The 20,605-nt window shown below is 46.9% G+C and overlaps 1 protein-coding gene across 1 annotated transcript in view; it reads right to left on the reverse strand.

Annotated features, from left to right (window-relative positions):
• The window catches only part of LOC134926769 (uncharacterized), a 42,465-nt gene extending 22,457 nt beyond the window's left edge, over positions 1–20,008 (reverse strand). Inside the window, exons 1-2 of the mRNA XM_063921019.1 lie at positions 19,900–20,008; positions 16,418–16,588 (exon numbers count right to left, since the gene is read on the reverse strand). Of these exons, the coding sequence (XP_063777089.1) occupies positions 16,418–16,588; positions 19,900–19,956 (228 nt within the window). The 5' untranslated portion in view covers positions 19,957–20,008. The remainder of the gene's footprint in view (positions 1–16,417; positions 16,589–19,899) is intronic.
• Between the last annotated feature and the right edge of the window lie 597 nt (positions 20,009–20,605).

Raw genomic sequence — 20,605 nt, forward strand, 5'->3', positions numbered from 1 at the left:
AATGAAAAATGTTATGTGAAGCAATGTGTGTGTTTTTTTTTTTTGTTTTGCCCGTGCCGTGCCTTCCTCACCCGGTCTGTTCCTGAGCTCTATGGTACAGCATGGTTTCGGTCGTTCCTCTCCGCTCGCTGGGAAGGAGGACGACGACTTTGTGACGTGATGTTCCCGCTGGACTGCCACCCTCAGGTGGGTGTAGGTTAATAGACTAATGACCGATCCTAGTGTAAGAACCTCTTCATCAGATTCTTGCTCTAAGATTTTATCCTGGAATGTGGGCGGCCTTAACTCCCCAATAAAACGTAAAAGAGTTGTCACACACCTGAAACGGTTCAAACCTCAAATTATATTTCTCCAAGAGACCCACTAGGTGTCGGACGCCTCTTCTGCTCTTCGGGCACCATGGATAGATAGCTGTGTTTCTGCAGATAACACGAGGAAGACTAGGGGGGTGGTGATCCTATTTAGCAAACACCTACACTACACTGTTTTAAACACTGTTACTGACCCGGAGGGGCGTTATTTAATTTTGGATGTGGAAATTTGGGGTAACAAATACACACTGGTTAATGTCTACGCACCCAATGGTGAGACAGCTGCTTTTCTCCAAGAATTAAGCTCTCAGCTGTTACAACGCGATAATTTTCAATTTATCCTGTGAGGCGACTGGAACACAGTGGATGATCCCACTATTCATAAACGTCCTGTCCCGCGTACTTCCGGTTCCTCTTTTTGGACACATCTCCAAACGTTAAAGGCCTCCCTTCAGCTTACTGATATTTGGCGTCTCCTCAATCCCTCCGACAGATCATTTACTTTCTTTTCCGGGGTTCATAGATCCTGGTCCAGGATTGACTCAATCTTGGTTGCAGACTCCCTAGTTACGCAAGTCGCGCAAGCTGATATCCACAACATTTTGATATCGGACCATGTTCCTGTGACATTGACGCTGCAAAGAACTCTTCAGTCGGGAGGCTCCAGGATTTGGAGATTTCCGAGTTATCTTTATAATTGTGATGATTTTAGGAAATTTTTGATAACGAATTGGGCCAACTATTTAGACGATAACCTGGAACACTGGGACCGCCCAACTATTCTTTGGGGTGCGGCAAAAGCAGTTCTAAGGGGTCAAATTATTGAGTATGTTCATAGATTGAAAAAGAAAAATTTGGCGATTTAGAACGCCTTACAATCAGAATTAACTGATGCACTGCAGCGTCACCTTACCCTGCAGACTGAGGAGTCTTTGCAGCTTTATTTACAGGCTAAGCAACTCTTAAATGACCATTTGTTAGCGCAAGCAAAGCGTGACGTGGTATTTTCTTCTCATAAATATTACCAATGGAGAAATAAGTCAGGTCGACTACTGGCAAATATGGCTAGGAAAAAAACCACTCGCAAATTCATAACAGCTGTTAGACACCGAGCCTCGGGACAACTCCTTACCAGCTCCCCTGCCATATTAGATCATTTTGAATCTTATTTTGCTGACTTATACTCTGATCTCCCCTTCAGCGAAACTACCCATACCACGCTTCTACCAGACACAGTAGTACCACCAATAACGAATGCACAGTCGGATTTACTGGTGAGAGCTATCACTGAGGAGGAACTAGTCTCGGCAATATCCAAACTCAAATTGCACAAGTCTCCAGGCCCTGACGGCCTCTCCAATGAATTTTATAAAATCCTTCAGCCTCACGTGGTTCCGACTCTGCTGGAACTGTTCAACAGCCTTTTGCAGCATCGCACCCCCTTTCACCACTTCACAACAGCACATACTATTCTAATCCCTAAACCCGCACAGGACCCACAATTGGTGACCTCTTACAGGCCCATTACGTTATTAAATACCGACATAAAGCTATTTACTAAGATTTTGGCAGATCGGCTACAAACTATTCTCCCCCACACTTTAACTAATCACCAGCTTGGCTTTGTTCGCAATACACATTCGGTTAAGGGAATTAGGGCGGCGGTCGCTGCTGTTATAGCTTCTGCTCAATCGCCCCAATCCAGGAATATACTCCTCAGTTTAGACACCACTAAGGCCTTCGATACAGTACTTTGGCCCCATCTATTCAAGGTCTTAGAACGTAGACTATTCCACCAAGACTTCATTGATATTATTCGCTACCTACATGATTCCCCCTCTACTACCCTCAACCTTAATGGACATATTAGCAGCCCGGTGGTTATGCGCGGGCGCACGCGGCAGGGTTGCCCCTTGTCTCCTCTGCTGTTCAACCTGGCCATAGATCCCCTACACCGTTTGCTGTTAAGTGATACTCAGTTTCAGGGAATTCAGGTTGGTCGCAGAGACCTAAAACTTACTGCATTTGCCGATGATCTACTGCTTTATATCTCAGACCCGGAGGCTTCATTGACCCATATATTTAATTTACTGCAGGCTTATGGACAAGTTTCGGGCTTCAATGTTAACTGGGCAAAATCGGTGGCACTCAGATTGGGGAATGGTTCATTTTTGAAACATGGGGTGAGGAACCTACCATTGCAATGGAGATCAGATAAACTAACTTATCTAGGGATTCGAATATCGAGAAAACCGGAGCGATTATATGCCCTAAATTTTACCTCGGCCATCCGAACAATTGAAACAGAATTTGAGACCTGGAAATCTATGCCTTCATCATATATGGGGAGGGCTAGCTTGATTAAGATGATATCATTCCCCCGTTTGATGTACTTCATTCAAGCCATGCCGCATGTACTTCTACCTAAAGACGTTCAACGTCTCAATTTTCTTTTTAGAAGATTTATTTGGCAGGGAAGGAGACCGCGCATAGCGTTGATCAAACTCCAGCAGACTGCAGGAAATGGAGGAATTAACTTCCCTAATATTTTCTGGTACTCCCAAGCGGCCCAACTACGATACCTCCATGACTGGATGCATAATGACAATACGTACACAAACACAGACTTAGATAGGGAATTTTTACAAGGGGGGATCTAATTACCTTTCTACAGCTACACGCTCGGGAGGTGTCCGAGGAGCTGAGGAGAAACCCACTACTGTGGAACATTAAAAAGCTATGGACGGATATGCGACATAAACTTGATCTAAATGCCCACAAATCATTACATCTTCCGTTCATGGCTAATCCTGACTTCCAGGATGGTCGGGCACAATATCCGTTTAATATATGGCGGTTGGGGGGGTGTGTCCAGGATAGGTGATCTAGTGGATATGCGGAGCTTGAGGCCGCTCACGTTCCAGGAGGCCACTACTAAATATCCAACTTTGTTGGCCTATCCTGTGGCCTTTCTTTTGGCTCATCACTATGTTTCATCCATTATTGGATGTTTTTCACCTGGGGATTGGGACAATCCGTTGGATAGAATGCTGAAACAAACCCCTAAGGTTCATAAGGCAATTTCGACTGCATATGGGTACTTTCGAAACGTCCTAGACTACTCGAGGGGACTGGGAGGTATTATGTCTTGGAAGGATTGTCTCCCAGACATTGGGACTACGGACTTACTTGCGGCACATGTTAAGGCCTGCAAATTATTTCCCTCTTCTAGGTATAAAGAAATGTCTCTTAATATTTTACATAGGACTTATTTATCACCTCATAGACGACACATAATAGGACTTGCTGACACACATGCATGTTGGAAGTGTGGCACTCTTCAGGCGGATCTATTTCACTGCCTGTGGACATGCCCTATAATCAGACAGTTTTGGATACATATAAGAAACTACTTGACGGCCAATCTGGTGAACTATTGGAGGTTGTCTCCGGAGTGGGCGCTTTTCGGTATCCTACCACCGAATCAACGCCTCTCTTTGGGCAGTAAAAAGCTGCTGCTGGCAGTTAGTATAGCGGCTAGGAAGGCCATTCTGCAAGTGTGGATAGCTAGGGATCCACCTACTCTATCATTATTTAAAGCCAAACTATTCTACCTCTTTAGAATGGAGTGGATAAGCGTCCTGCTGGAAAAAGATACTAAGATACAAAACTTTTTTGAAGTTTGGGAGAGCTATATAACGACCTTGTCGATAACGGTTAGGAAACAGCTCCATGACTCCTTTTCCAATACAGAATGGTTTCTAACTAGAATGGCTGCGGGAGATCCGCCGATTGTGCTTTAAAAATTGACTGTGACTCGGGGCTTCGGGGGCGGATGGGTGGGGAAATAAGGTACGGACACAATTTTTTTTTTTTTTCTCTTCTTATGTATAAGTCCGGGTCAATCGACTGAGCTGGATTTTGGTTCGGTGGAGCCTGTGGTCTCCGGGGACATGCTTCATGCAGATGTGATACTGTTGCTTACTTATAATGGATATGTCTCTCGATTACGGACTCAACTGTATTCTCCCTTGTTTTGTTTTCATATGTTACCCTTCTACTGAAAATTTGAATTACAGGGAATGTTTATGTATGTATTGCATATATTGCTTCAATAAAAAATTATGTTAAAAAAAAAATATATATATAGCGCCAGGTTCATACAGTTTGAGACCCTTCTCCAACTGTATCTGTATAAGGCTAACAACATGACCACTTTCCAAGTGAGAAAATTTAACTCAACTGTTTGAAGAGGTTCAAACCAGTGTGACTTAAGGAACTGTAACACCACGTTAAGGTCCCATGGTGCCACTGGGGGCACAAAAGGAGGCTGGATGTGCAGCACTCCCTTTACAAAAGTCTGGACTTCTGGGAGAGAAGCCAGTTCCTTCTGAAAGAATATTGACAGGGCCGAAATCTGCACCTTAATGGAGCCTAACTTCAGGCCCATATCACTCCTGTCTGCAAAAAAGTGGAGAAAACTGCCCAGGTGGAAATCTTCCGTAGGAGCATTCTTGGTTTCACACCAAGATACATATTTCCTCCAGATACGGTGATAATGCTTCACCGTCACCTCCTTCCTAGCTTTTATCAGAGTAGGGATGACTTCCCCCGAAATACCTTTCCTAGCTAAGATTTGGCGTTCAACCGCCATGCCGTCAAACGTAACCGCGGTAAGTCTTGGAACACGCAGGGCCCCTGCTGCAACAGGTCCTCCCTGGGAGGAAGAGGCCACAGATCTTCTGTGAGCATTTCCTGAAAATCTGAATACCAGGCCCTTCGAGGTCAATCCGGAACAATGAGTATTGTCTGGACTCTGTTTCGTCTTATGATTCTCAGTATTTTTGAGATGAGTGGAAGAGGAGGGAATACATAGACCGACGGAAACACCCAGGGTGTCACCAGGGCGTCTACCGCTACAGCCTGAGGGTCCCTTGACCTGGAACAATACCTCCGAAGTTTCTTGTTGAGGCGCGACGCCATCATGTCTATTTGAGGAAGCCCCCAACAACTTGTTATCTCTGCAAAAACTTCTTGATGAAGACCCCACTCTCCTGGATGGAGATCGTGTCTGCTGAGGAAGTCTGCTTCCCAGTTGTCCACTCCCGGAATGAAGACTGCTGACAGCGCGCTTACGTGATTTTCCGCCCAGCGAAGAATCCTGGTGGCTTCCGCCATTGCCACTCTGCTCCTTGTCCCGCCTTGGCGGTTTACATGAGCCACTGCTGTGACGTTGTCCGATTGAATCAGAACAGGTAGGCCGCGAAGAAGAGTATGCGCTTGTCGTAGGCCGTTGTATATGGCCCTTAATTCCAGCACGTTGATGTTTAGACAAGCCTCCTGGCTTGACCACAGTACCTGAAAATGTCTTCCTTGTGTGACTGCTCCCCATCCTCGGAGGCTCGCGTCCGTGGTTACCAGAACCCAGTCTTGAATGCCGAACCTGCGACCCTCTAGAAGGTGAGCACTCTGCAGCCACCACAGGAGAGACACCCTGGCCCTGGGGGACAGGCTTATTTTCTGATGTATTTGTAGATGGGACCCCGACCACTTGTCCAGAAGGTCCCACTTAAATGTCCTCGCATGGAACCTGTCGAAGGGGATGGCCTCGTAGGACACCACCATCTTTCCCAGTACTCGAGTGCATTGATGAACTGACACTCTTTTTGGCTTTAACAGGTCTCTGACCATGATCTGGAGTTCCTGGCCTTTTCCGTTGGGAGAAAAACCCTCTTCTTTTCCGTGTCCAGAATCATGCCTAAAAATGATAGCCGAGTCGTTGGAATCAACTGCGACTTTTGGCAGATTTAGGATCCAGCCGTGTTGCTGCAGCACTCTCAGGGAGAGTGACACGCTTTTCAGCAACTGATCTCTCGATCTCGCTTTTATCAGGAGATCGTCCAAGTATGGGATAATTGTGACTTCTTGTCTGCGTAGGAGCACCATCATTTCCGCCATTACCTTGGTGAAAATCCTCGGGGGCCTTTGACAGCTCAAACAGCAACGTCTGAAACTGGTAATGACAGTCCTGTACAGCGAATCTCAGGTACGCCTGATGAGGAGGATAAATGGGGACATGAAGGTATGCATCCTTTATGTCTAGTGATACTATAAAATCCCCCCTTCCAGGCTGGAGATCACTGCCCAGAGAGATTCCATCTTGAATTTGAACCTTTTTAGATACAGGTTTAGGGATTTTAGATTCAGAAAGGGTCTGACCGAGCCATCCGGTTTCGGGACCACAAATAGGGTTGAATAGTACCCTTTTCCCTGTTGTATTAGGGGAACCTTGATAATCACCTGCTGTCGACACAGCTTTTGTATTGCAGCTAAAACTATTTCCCTCTCTGGTGGAGAAGCTGGCAAAGTCGATTTGAAAAATCGACGAGGAGGCACTTCTTCGAATTCCAGTTTGTAGCCTTGGGATACAATTTCTATCGCCCAAGGATCCAAATCTGACAGAACCCAGACCTGGCTGAAGAGTCGAAGACGTGCCCCCACCCGCCCGGACTCCCGCAGTGGAGCCCCAGCGTCATGCGGTGGATTTTGTAGAAGCCGGGGAGTACTTCTGTTCCTGGGAACCAGCCGTAGCAGGCATTCTTTTCCCTCTACCCTTACCTCTGGCGAGGAAGGAAGAGCCCCGACCTCTTCTGGACTTATGCGACCGAAAGGACTGCATCTGATATTGAGGTGTTTTCTTTTGCTGTGGCGGAACATAAGGCAAAAAAGATTTACCCGCGGTAGCTGTGGAAACCAGGTCCGCGAGGCCCTCCCCAAATAAAACCTCACCCTTGTAAGGCAAAGTTTCCATATGTCTCTTTGAATCGGCATCACCCGTCCATTGGCGGGTCCACAGGGCTCGCCTACCAGAAATTGCCATGGCATTGGCTCTTGAACCCAACAGTCCAACGTCTTTCGCAGCGTCTCTCATATATAACGCTGCGTCTTTAATATGACCCAAGGTCAATAAAATGCTATCCTTATCTAGGGTGTCAATGTCAGATGACAAGTTATCTGCCCATGCTGCTATTGCGCTACAAACCCATGCCGACGCTACTGCCGGTCTGAGCAAGGCACCCGTATGTGTATAAATTGATTTTAAGGTAGTCTCCTGTCTGCGATCAGCAGGATCCTTGAGGGCTGCCGTGTCTGGAGACGGTAGCGCCACCTTTTTGGACAAGCGCGTTAAAGCCTTGTCCACCCTGGGCAAGGATTCCCACCGTAACCTGTCCTGTGCGGGGAAAGGATACGCCATAAGAATTCTCTTGGGAATCTGCAGTTTCTTGTCCAGAGTTTCCCAAGCTTTTTCAAATAAAGCGTTCAGCTCATGAGATGGGGGAAAGGTTACCTCAGGTTTCTTTTCCTTATACATGCATACCCTCGTGTCAGGCACCGAGGGGTCCTCTGTGATATGCAAAACATCTTTTATTGCAATAATCATATAATGAATGCTTTTGGCCACCCTTGGGTGTAACCTGGCATCATCGTAGTCGACACTGGAGTCAGAATCCGTGTCGGTATCAGTGTCTGCTACCTGGGACAGGGGACGTTTATGAGAGCCCGAAGGGCCTTGTGACACAGTCAAAGCCATGGATTGACTCCCTGTTCTATCCCTGGACTCTGCTTTGTCCAATCTTTTATGTAATAAAGACACATTTGCATTTAAAACATTACACATATCCAACCAATCAGGTGTCGGCGTTGCCGACGGAGACACGACAATCATCTGCTCCACCTCCTCCTTAGACGAGCCTTCCGCTTCAGACATGTCGACACACACGTACTGACACCCCCACACACACTGGGATATACAACTATGGGGACAGCCCCCCAATAAGGCCTTTTGGAGAGAGAGAGAGAGAGAGTATGCCAGCACACACCCAGCGCCACTGGACACTGGAATAAAATCCCAGACTGTACAGCGCTCTATTATAGAATAAACAATACACTCACTGCGCCAATTAAATGTGCCCCCTCCCTCTTTTTTGCCCTCTGTACTTGCTCAGCAGGGGAGAGTCCGGGGAGCAGCTTCTCTGCATCCTGCTGTGGAGAAAAAGGGCGCTGGTTAGTGCTGGAGGATCAAGCTCCACCCCCTCAACGGCGGGCTTCGGTCCCGCTCAAATTCTTTATACTGGCGGGGGGGGGGGTTTCAATATACTGCCTCCGCAGTATCTAATATATTAGCCAGTGTCCCTTGAGGTTAATATTACTGCCCAGGGCGCCCCCCCTGCGCCATGCACCTGTACAGTGCCTTCTGTGTGTGTATGTGTGGGAGCAATGGCGCGCAGCGTTACCGCTGCGCGGTACCTCAGTGAAGATCTGAAGTCATCTGCCGCCTGTGAAGTCTTCTTTCTTCTTATACTCACCCGGCTTCTATCTTCCGGCTCTGTGAGGAGGACGGTGGCGCGGCTCTGGGACGAACAGCGAGGACGACACCTGTGTTCCGACCCTCTGGAGCTAATGGTGTCCAGTAGCCTAAGAAGCAGAGCCTATCAGTTAAGTAAGTCTGCTTCTCTCCCCTCAGTCCCACGATGCAGGGAGCCTGTTGCCAGCAGTGCTCCCTGAAAATAAAAAACCTAACAAAAAGTATTTTCAGAGAAACTCAGTAGAGCTCCCCTGCAGTGCATCCAGTCTCCTCTGGGCACAGGATCTAACTGAGGTCTGGAGGAGGGGCATAGAGAGAGGAGCCAGTGCACACCCATCTAAAGTCTTTAGAGTACCCATGTCTCCTGCGGAGCCTGTCTATACCCCATGGTCCTTACGGAGTCCCCAGCATCCTCTGGGACGTAAGAGAAAAAGGTAAAAAAACTAATGTCGACCTTCTGTCATGTCAACCTGGGAACATGTCGACAAAGAGACCATGTTGACCTACTTACTGTCGACCAATAGTGTTCGACCTAGGTCAACAATGTCTAAGTGTGGTCAACCTAGAGACCGGATACCCAACAGGCATAGTAATACAAAACAAAACACTAGGCCTCCCTCTGCACCCATCCCTTGAAAATCACTGTTTAATTACCATGGGCAAGTCTGGCTTTGCCTGTGGCACGTGCTCCATGGTGAACAAGAACATACCTCTTGACTTTCGGGACAAACATGCTAACTGCAGGATATTCCCCTTAAATTAAGACTATTCCGCTGAAATCGAGTCAGGTGGGACGTTTGATATCATAATCCGTTTCCTTCACTGCTTACGTGAGGTCTATTCCTTTCCAGTCCCTAGACTGATCAGAGGCTAAATAATAATGCTAAACTCAGTAGAAGAAAGCAATAACTAATAGAAACTCTAAAATCTATCTGTCATGCCCTGCTTTAAACAAACTTCTCCCTTTGTATAATAAGTAGGTGACGGGTCCATCTCTAAGAGCCTCTCATCTATTACATGAAGCACAGGCAGTGCTTACGTAGAGCTATAGCTGTACTTGTAGGAGTGCTTTGCCATGTTTAACCATTCAGGTAAAGGAGGTTTCAGACAGGGGAATCTCCACCTCTATACTTTATATCAGGGGTGGAGAACCTCTGGCCCTCCAGCTGTTGTTGAACTACACATACCAGCCTGCCTTGCTACAGTTTTGCTATTTGGTCATGCTAAAACTATTGCAGGGCATGCTGGGATGTGTAGTTGAACAACAGCAGGAGGGCCGAAGGTTCCCCATCCCTGCTTTATATGTAGGGGGAAAGATTGTGAAGGAGCAGTCAACTGTTTAGTATACATGTAACATATTGTCCCATTCCAGTGCAAAACTACAAAAAACAGACAGCCACACATTTTATCAGGAATACTATTTGGCCCATGAGCTGATTCTTTTACCACAAAGCTCTACTTTTACTCATTAGTGTAGACTGCATCTGACAATTAGTATATAAATCCCTAAGTGTTCTAAAACATGGAGTTTCTGATGGTGTACCTGCCCAAAATTTGAATTTTCTATAACTTTTGAGAGGATCATACTGAGAAGATTGGAAAATACTACATTGCCTAGTTTAAATTATTGTAAGTTGAATTCATATTGTATAGGATTCCCTTGATCCTGCACCTATTTTTTTCTCAGCGTGCGGGATGTAGGGGGAGGTGTTGTGACCGGTGGTCTCCAGACCACCAGTCACATAACTACATCCCCTCATTTGTGTTGTTATACATTTATTCTTAGGAATCTGAATTCTAAGAAGATATGCTTTTTCCCAAGAGCAAAATGGAGTTGGTCCTGGTTAGCCTTACTAATAAACCATCTCTAAAAATACTACACAAGTAAATAATTAATTAAGGAATACTTTGTGTTTTTTTCAATCAGATTTGAATATCACTGCAGATTTAAAAATCAAATTTGATCAACTACTGTAAAGCTTTATTATAATAACATGTATTTCAAGGGTATATTTAATCCACATTTAAAATTGAGATAATAAGAATTTACTTACCGATAATTCTATTTCTCGTAGTCCGTAGTGGATGCTGGGGACTCCGTCAGGACCATGGGGAATAGCGGCTCCGCAGGAGACAGGGCACAAAAAGTAAGCTTTTAGGATCACATGGTGTGTACTGGCTCCTCCCCCTATGACCCTCCTCCAAGCCTCAGTTAGGTACTGTGCCCGGACGAGCGTACACAATAAGGAAGGATATTGAACCCCGGGTAAGACTCATACCAGCCACACCAATCACACCGTACAACTTGTGATCTGAACCCAGTTAACAGTATGACAAACGTAGGAGCCTCTGAACAGACGGCTCACAACAAATAACAACCCGATTTTTTTGTAACAATAACTATGTACAAGTATTGCAGACAATCCGCACTTGGGATGGGCGCCCAGCATCCACTACGGACTACGAGAAATAGAATTATCGGTAAGTAAATTCTTATTTTCTCTAACGTCCTAAGTGGATGCTGGGGACTCCGTCAGGACCATGGGGATTATACCAAAGCTCCCAAACGGGCGGGAGAGTGCGGATGACTCTGCAGCACCGAATGAGAGAACTCAAGGTCCTCCTCAGCCAGGGTATCAAATTTGTAGAATTTTGCAAACGTGTTTGCCCCTGACCAAGTAGCAGCTCGGCAGAGTTGTAATGCCGAGACTCCCCGGGCAGCCGCCCAGGATGAGCCCACTTTCCTTGTGGAATGGGCCTTGACAGATTTAGGTTGTGGCAAGCCTGCCACAGAATGTGCAAGTTGAATTGTGCTACAAATCCAACGAGCAATCGTCTGCTTAGAAGCAGGAGCACCCATCTTGTTGGGTGCATACAATATAAGCAGTGAGTCAGACTTTCTGACTCCCGCCGTTCTTGAAATATATATTTTCAATGCCCGGACCACGTCCAACAACTTGGAATCCTCCAACTCGTTAGTAGCCGCAGGCACCACAATAGGCTGGTTCAGGTGAAACGCTGACACCACCTTAGGCAGAAAATGAGGACGCGTCCGCAGTTCTGCCCTGTCCGTATGGAAAATCAGATATGGGCTCTTATATGATAAAGCCGCCAATTCTGATACTCTCCTGGCTGAAGCCAGGGCCAGTAGCATGGTTACTTTCCATGTAAGATACTTCATCTCCACCGATTTGAGCGGCTCAAACCAATGGGATTTTAGAAAATCCAAGACTACATTAAGATCCCACGGTGCCACTGGGGGCACAACCGGGGGCTGTATATGTAGTACTCCTTTTACAAAAGTCTGGACTTCAGGAACTGAAGCCAATTCTTTCTGGAAGAAAATCGACAGGGCCGAAATTTGAACCTTAATGGACCCCAATTTTAGGCCCATAGACAATCCTGTTTGCAGGAAATGTAGGAATCGACCCAGTTGAAATTCCTCCGTGGGGGCCTTCCTGGCCTCACACCACGCAACATATTTCCTCCAAATGCGGTGATAATGTTGTGCAGTCACCTCCTTCCTGGCCTTTACCAGTGTAGGAATGACCTCTTCCGGAATGCCTTTTTCCTTTAGAATTCGGCGTTCAACCGCCATGCCGTCAAACGCAGCCGCGGTAAGTCTTGGAATAGACACGGTCCCTGCTGAAGCAGGTCCCGTCTTAGAGGTAGAGGCCACGGATCCTCCGTGAGCATCTCTTGAAGTTCCGGGTACCAAGTTCTTCTTGGCCAATCCGGAGCCACTAGTATCGTTCTTACTCCCTTTTGCCGTATAATTCTCAGTACTTTTGGTATGAGAGGCAGAGGAGGGAACACATACACTGACTGGAACACCCACGGTGTTACCAGAGCGTCCACAGCTATTGCCTGAGGATCTCTTGACCTGGCGCAATACCTGTCCAGTTTTTTGTTGAGGCGGGACGCCATCATATCCACCATTGGTTTTTCCCAACGGTTCACAATCATGTGGAAGACTTCTGGATGAAGTCCCCACTCTCCCGGGTGTAGATCGTGTCTGCTGAGGAAGTCTGCTTCCCAGTTGTCCACTCCCGGAATGAATACTGCTGACAGTGCTATCACATGATCTTCCGCCCAGCGAAGAATCCTTGCAGCTTCTGCCATTGCTGTCCTGCTTCTTGTGCCGCCCTGTCTGTTTACGTGGGCGACTGCCGTGATGTTGTCCGACTGGATCAACACCGGCTGACCCTGAAGCAGGGGTTTTGCCAGACTTAGAGCATTGTAAATCGCTCTTAGCTCCAGTATATTTATGTGAAGAGACATCTCCAGGCTTGACCATACTCCCTGGAAGTTTCTTCCTTGTGTGACCGCTCCCCAGCCTCTCAGACTGGCATCCGTGGTCACCAGGACCCAGTCCTGTATGCCGAATCTGCGGCCCTCTAACAGATGAGCACTCTGCAACCACCAGAGAAGAGACACCCTTGTCCGTGGCGATAAGGTTATCCGCTGATGCATCTGCAGATGCGATCCGGACCATTTGTCCAGCAGATCCCACTGAAAAGTTCGTGCGTGGAATCTGCCGAATGGAATCGCTTCGTAAGAAGCCACCATCTTTCCCAGGACTCTTGTGCATTGATGCACAGACACTGTCCCTGGTTTTAGGAGGTTCCTGACAAGTTCGGATAACTCCCTGGCTTTCTCCTCCGGAAGAAACACCTTTTTCTGAACCGTGTCCAGAATCATTCCCAGGAACAGCAGACGTGTCGTCGGGGTCAACTGAGATTTTGGAAAATTCAGAATCCACCCGTGTTGTTGCAGCACTAGTTGGGTTAGTGCTACTCCGTCTTCCAGCTGTTCTCTGGATCTTGCCCTTATCAGGAGATCGTCCAAGTAAGGGATAATTAATACGCCTCTTCTTCGTAGAAGGATCATCATTTCGGCCATTACCTTGGTAAAGACCCGAGGTGCCGTGGACAATCCAAACGGCAGCGTCTGAAACTGATAATGACAGTTTTGCACCACGAACCTGAGGTACCCTTGATGTGAAGGGCAAATTGGGACATGCAGGTAAGCGTCCTTTATGTCCAGGGACACCATAAAGTCCCCTTCTTCCAGATTCGCTATCACTGCTCTGAGTGACTCCATCTTGAACTTGAATTTTTGTATGTACAGGTTCAAAGATTTGAGATTTAGAATAGGTCTTACCGAGCCGTCCGGCTTCGGTACCACAAATAGCGTGGAGTAATACCCCTTTCCCTGTTGTAGGAGGGGTACCTTGACTATCACCTGCTGAGCAAACAGCTTGTGAATGGCTTCCAATACCGTCGCCCTGTCCGAGGGAGACGTTGGCAAAGCAGACTTTAGGAACCGGCGAGGGGGAGACTTCTCGAATTCCAACCTGTAACCCTGAGATACTACCTGTAGAATCCAGGGGTCCACCTGTGAGCAAGCCCACTGTGCGCTGAAATTCTTGAGTCGACCCCCCACCGTTCCTGAGTCCGCTTGTAAGGCCCCAGCGTCATGCTGAGGGCTTTGCAGAACCCTGGGAGGGCTTCTGTTCCTGGGCAGGGGCTGCTTGCTGCCCTCTCTTACCCCTTCCTCTGCCCCGAGGCAGATATGACTGTCCTTTTGTCCGCTTGTTCGTATAGGAACGAAAGGACTGCGGCTGAAAAGACGGTGTCTTTTTCTGTTGGGAGGGGGTCTGAGGTAAAAAAGTGGATTTTCCGGCAGTTGCCGTAGCCACCAGATCCGATAGACCGACGCCAAATAATTCCTCCCCTTTATACGGCAATACTTCCATATGTCGTTTGGAATCCGCATCACCTGACCACTGTCGCGTCCATAAACTCCTTCTGGCAGATATGGACATCGCATTTACTCTCGATGCCAGAGTGCAAATATCTCTCTGCGCATCTCGCATATAAAGGAAAGCATCCTTTAATTGCTCTATAGTCAATAAAATACTGTCCCTATCCAGGGTATCAATATTTTCAGTCAGGGAATCCAACCAGACGACCCCAGCACTGCACATCCAGGCTGAGGCGATGGCCGGTCGCAGTATAACACCAGTATGAGTGTATATACTTTTCAGGGTAGTTTCCAGCCTCCTATCAGCTGGATCCTTGAGGGCGGCCGTATCAGGAGACGGTAACGCCACTTGTTTCGATAAGCGTGTGAGCGCCTTATCCACCCTAGGGGGTGTTTCCCAGCGCGCCCTAACCTCTGGCGGGAAAGGGTATAATGCTAATAACTTTTTTGAAATTAGCATTTTTCTATCTGGGTTAACCCACGCTTCATCACATACATCATTTAATTCCTCTGATTCAGGAAAAACTACAGGTAGTTTTTTCACCCCCCACATAATACCCCTTTTTGTGGTACTTGTAGTATCAGAGATATGCAAAGCCTCCTTCATTGCCGTGATCATATAACGTGTGGCCCTACTTGAAAATACGTTTGTTTCATCACCGTCGACACTAGATTCAGTGTCTGTGTCTGGGTCTGTGTCGACCGACTGAGGTAAAGGGCGCTTTACAGCCCCTGACGGTGTCTGAGACGCCTGGGCAGGTACCAACTGGTTTTCCGGCCGTCTCATGTCGTCAACTGATTTTTGTAATGTGCTGACATTATCACGTAATTCCATAAACAAAGCCATCCATTCCGGTGTCGACTCCCTGGGGGGTGACATCACCATTATCGGCAATTGCTCTGCCTCCACGCCAACATCGTCCTCATACATGTCGACACACACGTACCGACACACAGCAGACACACAGGGAATGCTCTTATCGAAGACAGGACCCCACTAGCCCTTTGGGGAGACAGAGGGAGAGTTTGCCAGCACACACCCAAGCGCTATAATATATATGGGAACAACCCTATATAAGTGTTGTTCCTTATAGCCGCTTAAATATATAAAAATATCGCCAAAATATGCCCCCCCTCTCTGTTTTACCCTGTTTCTGTAGTGCAGTGCAGGGGAGAGTCCTGGGAGCCTTCCTCACAGCGGAGCTGAGCAGGAAAATGGCGCTGTGTGCTGAGGAGAATAAGCCCCGCCCCCTATTCCGGCGGGCTTTTCTCCCGGAGTTTTAGACATTTGGCATGGGTTAAATACATACATATAGCCTTAATGGCTATATGTGATGTATTCTTTTGCCATAAAAGGTATTATATATTGCTGCCCAGGGCGCCCCCAGCAGCGCCCTGCACCCTCCGTGACCGTCTGGTGTGAAGTGTGTGACAACAATGGCGCACAGCTGCAGTGCTGTGCGCTACCTTCATGAAGACTGAAGAGCCTTCTGCCGCCTGTTTCCGGACCTTCAATCTTCAGCATCTGTAAGGGGGGTCGGCGGCGCGGCTCCGGGACGAACCCCAGGGTGAGACCTGTGTTCCGACTCCCTCTGGAGCTAATGGTGTCCAGTAGCCTAAGAATCCAATCCATCCTGCACGCAGGTGAGTTGAAATTCTCTCCCCTAAGTCCCTCGATGCAGTGAGCCTGTTGCCAGCAGGACTCACTGAAAATAAAAAACCTAAAAAACTTTTTCTAAGCAGCTCTTTAGGAGAGCCACCTAGATTGCACCCTGCTCGGACGGGCACAAAAACCTAACTGAGGCTTGGAGGAGGGTCATAGGGGGAGGAGCCAGTACACACCATGTGATCCTAAAAGCTTACTTTTTGTGCCCTGTCTCCTGCGGAGCCGCTATTCCCCATGGTCCTGACGGAGTCCCCAGCATCCACTTAGGACGTTAGAGAAATATTGCTTCTACAGCTACTGTATAATTACCTTCCTCTCTACATCTTCCATCAATTCCGCTATATCATACGGTAAGTCTTTTTTGTACGGAATAGGATAGCGACTGATTGGCCTGTCAGATTGTGTCGTATATCCATGTTTTCCTGCTGCAATAGATCTGGGTAATTTCCAAATTCCATATGAAGCATTTACTGGAACATTCTATAAATACAATAAGAGGACAAACATACATTTTTAGTTGGCATGCAACATAATCAGGGTACAGACAGAATAAATACATAAAATGCAATTTGCAGTGGAAATAATAATATTTAAAAAAAAAAAAAAAAATCAACATATTCACATAATGTAACATTTTATTAATACAACTGACAAAAAGAAGAAACAGATAATGAAAATAGCAATTTTATAAAATTTATATGATGTCTGTAGAGTGTAGCGCCATACAGGAATAATTAGGAAGATTAAAAAAATATATATAATTTAGTGTAAATAGGTACAAACAGACCATAATAGATAATATATCACACATTGAACAATTAAGACAAAGTGAGTGTCATATAAAAACTTTATGGACTCAATTTAATTCAGCGCAGAGTGAATAGCGCCGGGAATTAGCTCCCGGTGCTATTCAATTCTGCGCGCTGTCATGTCGGGGAATGACTCGTTGCCCTGAGAAGGGCGGGCATAAAGGTTCAGAGCTGCTAACCATGGGGGTCATTCCGAGTTGTTCGCTCGTTGACGATTTTCGTAACGGAGCGATTAAGGCAAAAATACGCATGCGCATGGTACGCAGCGCGCATGCGCTAAGTATTTTAGCACAAAACTTAATAGATTTACTCACGGCCGAACGAAGAAATTTAATCGTTGAAGTGATCGGAGTGTGATTGACAGGAAGTGGGTGTTTCTGGGCGGAAACTGACCGTTTTCTGGGATTGTGCGGAAAAACGCAGGTGTGCCAGGATAAAACGCGGGAGTGTCTGGAGAAATGGGGGAGTGGCTGGCCGAATGCAGGGCATGTTTGTGACGTCAAACCAGGAACGAAACGGACTGAGCAGATCGCAGTGTAGGAGTAAGTCTCGAGCTACTCAGAAGCTGCTAAGAATTATTTATTCGCAATTCTGCTACTCTTTCGTTCGCTATTCTGCTAAGCTAAGATACACTCCCAGAGGGCGGCGGCCTAGCGTGTGCAATGCTGCTAAAAGCAGCTAGCGAGCGAACAACTCGGAATGAGGGCCCATGAGTGGAGGTGCACTGGAGTAAAGTATAGTGCAGTGAGAGAACAAGGGGCTAGAAGGCCCTGCTCATGGGAATTTAGGGGACTATTCATGAAGCAATGAAAAGAGCAGAGAAGTGAGTCTGTGGAGAAGTTGGCAACCAATCAGCTGCTCCGTACAATTAGATAGAATGCAAATTCTAAATGTTACTTTAATGCTGATTGGTTGCCATGGGCAACTTCTCCACTGGTCTGTTTCTCTACTGTTTTCACTGCGTTATGAAAAGACCTTAAAAAGTCTAGGTAAAGTTGGTGGTATACAGTGAACTGGGAAGAGATGAGAAGAGAGTACAGAGTTAAGAGCTAAGAATGTGAGGAGAGCTGATTGTGGGCGGGATGTATTAACATATGCAATCAATATCGCAATGCGGTGACGAGGCCCCCCCGTGATACCTGTGAGGTGATGTGCGGGGGGTCTCCATCACCTCCCCGGCGCCTCCTCCTCCCCCCTGTAGCCGGAAGGACCTCTGGCTGCGTTGCTAGGAGGAGGAGATTATCTTCCGAGTCCAGGCCGGGGGGGGGGAGTCGGCGCCGGCGGAGGCAGCGGTCGGCGATAAGAAGCCCATAGGCTTCTATAGGGTATCACCATGCAAATATAGCGATACCCTGTGCGGCGAAAATGTGGCGGTCGGGTGTCAGTACATATGAAAATGTGATAAAAACCCAGAAAACGGGGTTTTTATCACATTTTCCCTTTAGTACATCCCGTCTGGCTCTGAAGAACAGGTGCTGTTTCAGAGCACTCAATGCAGGTTGGTACAGTAGTTAGCTGTTAGGGTGGGGTAGTGAGACAGAAGTCTTGAATGCTGGTGTGGGAGAAGAAGAAGAGAGAGGGAGTGTGGATTGAGATGATGTTGCAGAGGGAGTGGCGCTGCTAATATTGTTATTGCAGCACACCAGTGGCGTCCAAGGAGGGTGTCACCTGCCGAGAGGTGACACCAAAGTGCCAGCTTATGCTAAGTTTACCGCAGTTTGCCCCTGTACTGCTCTCGCCAGCTATGGATGGCGAGAGGTGTGCGGTACGGTCCTGCCAGCAATGGGGACCCAGCGCTGCCGTTACAGGTTCAGCAAAGCCTTAAGGGCATTGCCTGGTCTCTGCTGGGTGAAGGAGTCATGCATATGCACAGACTAGGGCCCTCATTCCGAGTCGTTCGCTCGGTATTTTTCCTCGCATCGCAATGAAAATCCGCTTAGTACGCATGCGCAATATTCGCACTGCGACTGCGCCAAGTAATTTAACAATGAAGATAGTATTTTTACTCACGGCTTTTTCATCGCTCCGGCGATCGTAATGTGATTGACAGGAAATGGGTGTTACTGGGCGGAAACACTGCGTTTTATGGGCGTGTGGTTGAAAACGCTACCGTTTCCGGAAAAAACGCAGGAGTGGCTGGAGAAACGGGGGAGTGTCTGAGCGAACGCTGGGTGTGTTTGTGACGTCAAACCAGGAACGACAAGCACTGAACTGAACGCACAGGCAGAGTAAGGTTGAAGTTACTCAGAAACTGCAAAGTAGTTTGTAATCGCAATATTGCGATTACATCGGTCGCAATTTTAAGAAGCTAAGATACACTCCCAGTAGGCGTAGGCTTAGCGTGTGTAACTCTGCTAAATTCGCCTTGCGACCGATCAACTCGGAATGAGGGCCTAGATGCCATGTATGTGTAGGACTCAGTAGCCCATTGTTAGGCGAAGGACGTCACTGAGGAGGGAGACAGCGCTGGACCTCGCCGGAGAGGTAAGTATTGCTGAATACCAGCTGCATTTTCATTTGTATCAGTGATACTAAACCAAAAAAAGCCGCTGGTGTTATATTTTTGTTAATAAATGGGGCCCTTTGCTACTTAGATAACACATACTGTACATAAAGCATTATATTATAAAACTGGCAGCTATTTTAATACATAGTTTTGTTAACCAATTACACAACAGGTCAGTTTCACTTCTCATGCTCATAAAAATTCCTGCAAGTCTTGTCTACCTTTATGATTTGCTAAATAATATGGATTTTAACAAAATAGTAACTTGTTAGCATACAATAGTACATACACCTCTCTCTATTGCAGCACACAAACAGTTAAGTGTAGTCACCTCAAGGATTTAAAGTGACAAGAACATAGCAAAGAGAACCTTGCATAAAAAAAAAAACATTTGTTTAGTGATCTAAAAGGAAGTGCAAGGAAGTGTGTGCGGCAGTGACATGCATGCTGCTGAGTGCTAGCGCGGGGGTACTCACAGTGGGGAGGCTGACCCTGCTGCTAAGCTTTAATACAGCAGCGGTGATAACTCTCATGGTGATCAGATCCAGCCACCACCGAGCCTGCAGCTTAGCTAGTGTTTCCTAGTTCAGGGTCATGCATACTCCCCCCTCCCATGTATGCAGTTGGACCCTCCTCTCCTGCACACACCCACACAAGCAGGGCAGACACTGGTCTGGCTCTTACAATAGTGACTGTGCATGCCTGTCACTAGAAACCACTATATGAGGATGTCCACAACTGCTGGCAGAGCAATGATGTTTTGTAAGAGTTTGGGGCTGTATTATACACATAATAACATTCATGAGAATTCAGTGTGACCATTATTTTTTTTATCATATTTTGACTGGTTATGATTTTATATGATTACTGTGTGTTATAAAGTACTACACTATTTTAGACTTCGTGTGTTATAAATACTCCACTGGAAATCAAATTCAATTTTGTTTACATGTAATCCTAAACAATGATAGGGTGCCTGTATGTCATAGCAGCAGTATATACACACTGAGCGATATGACGACAATATCGCTCAGTGACGTCACATGGCGGCCGTGCAGGCAGATTGCTTGGCGGCAAACACAATTGGCGAGAAAGTAAATGTCGCTCAGGAAGGGTGAAAATGAGCAACGTCGTTTACTTTCTCGCCAAGTGTGTATTAGAGATGAGCGGGTTCGGTTTCTT

Source organism: Pseudophryne corroboree, chromosome 1 (assembly GCF_028390025.1).
Source record: "Pseudophryne corroboree isolate aPseCor3 chromosome 1, aPseCor3.hap2, whole genome shotgun sequence".
Taxonomy (NCBI): domain Eukaryota; kingdom Metazoa; phylum Chordata; class Amphibia; order Anura; family Myobatrachidae; genus Pseudophryne; species Pseudophryne corroboree.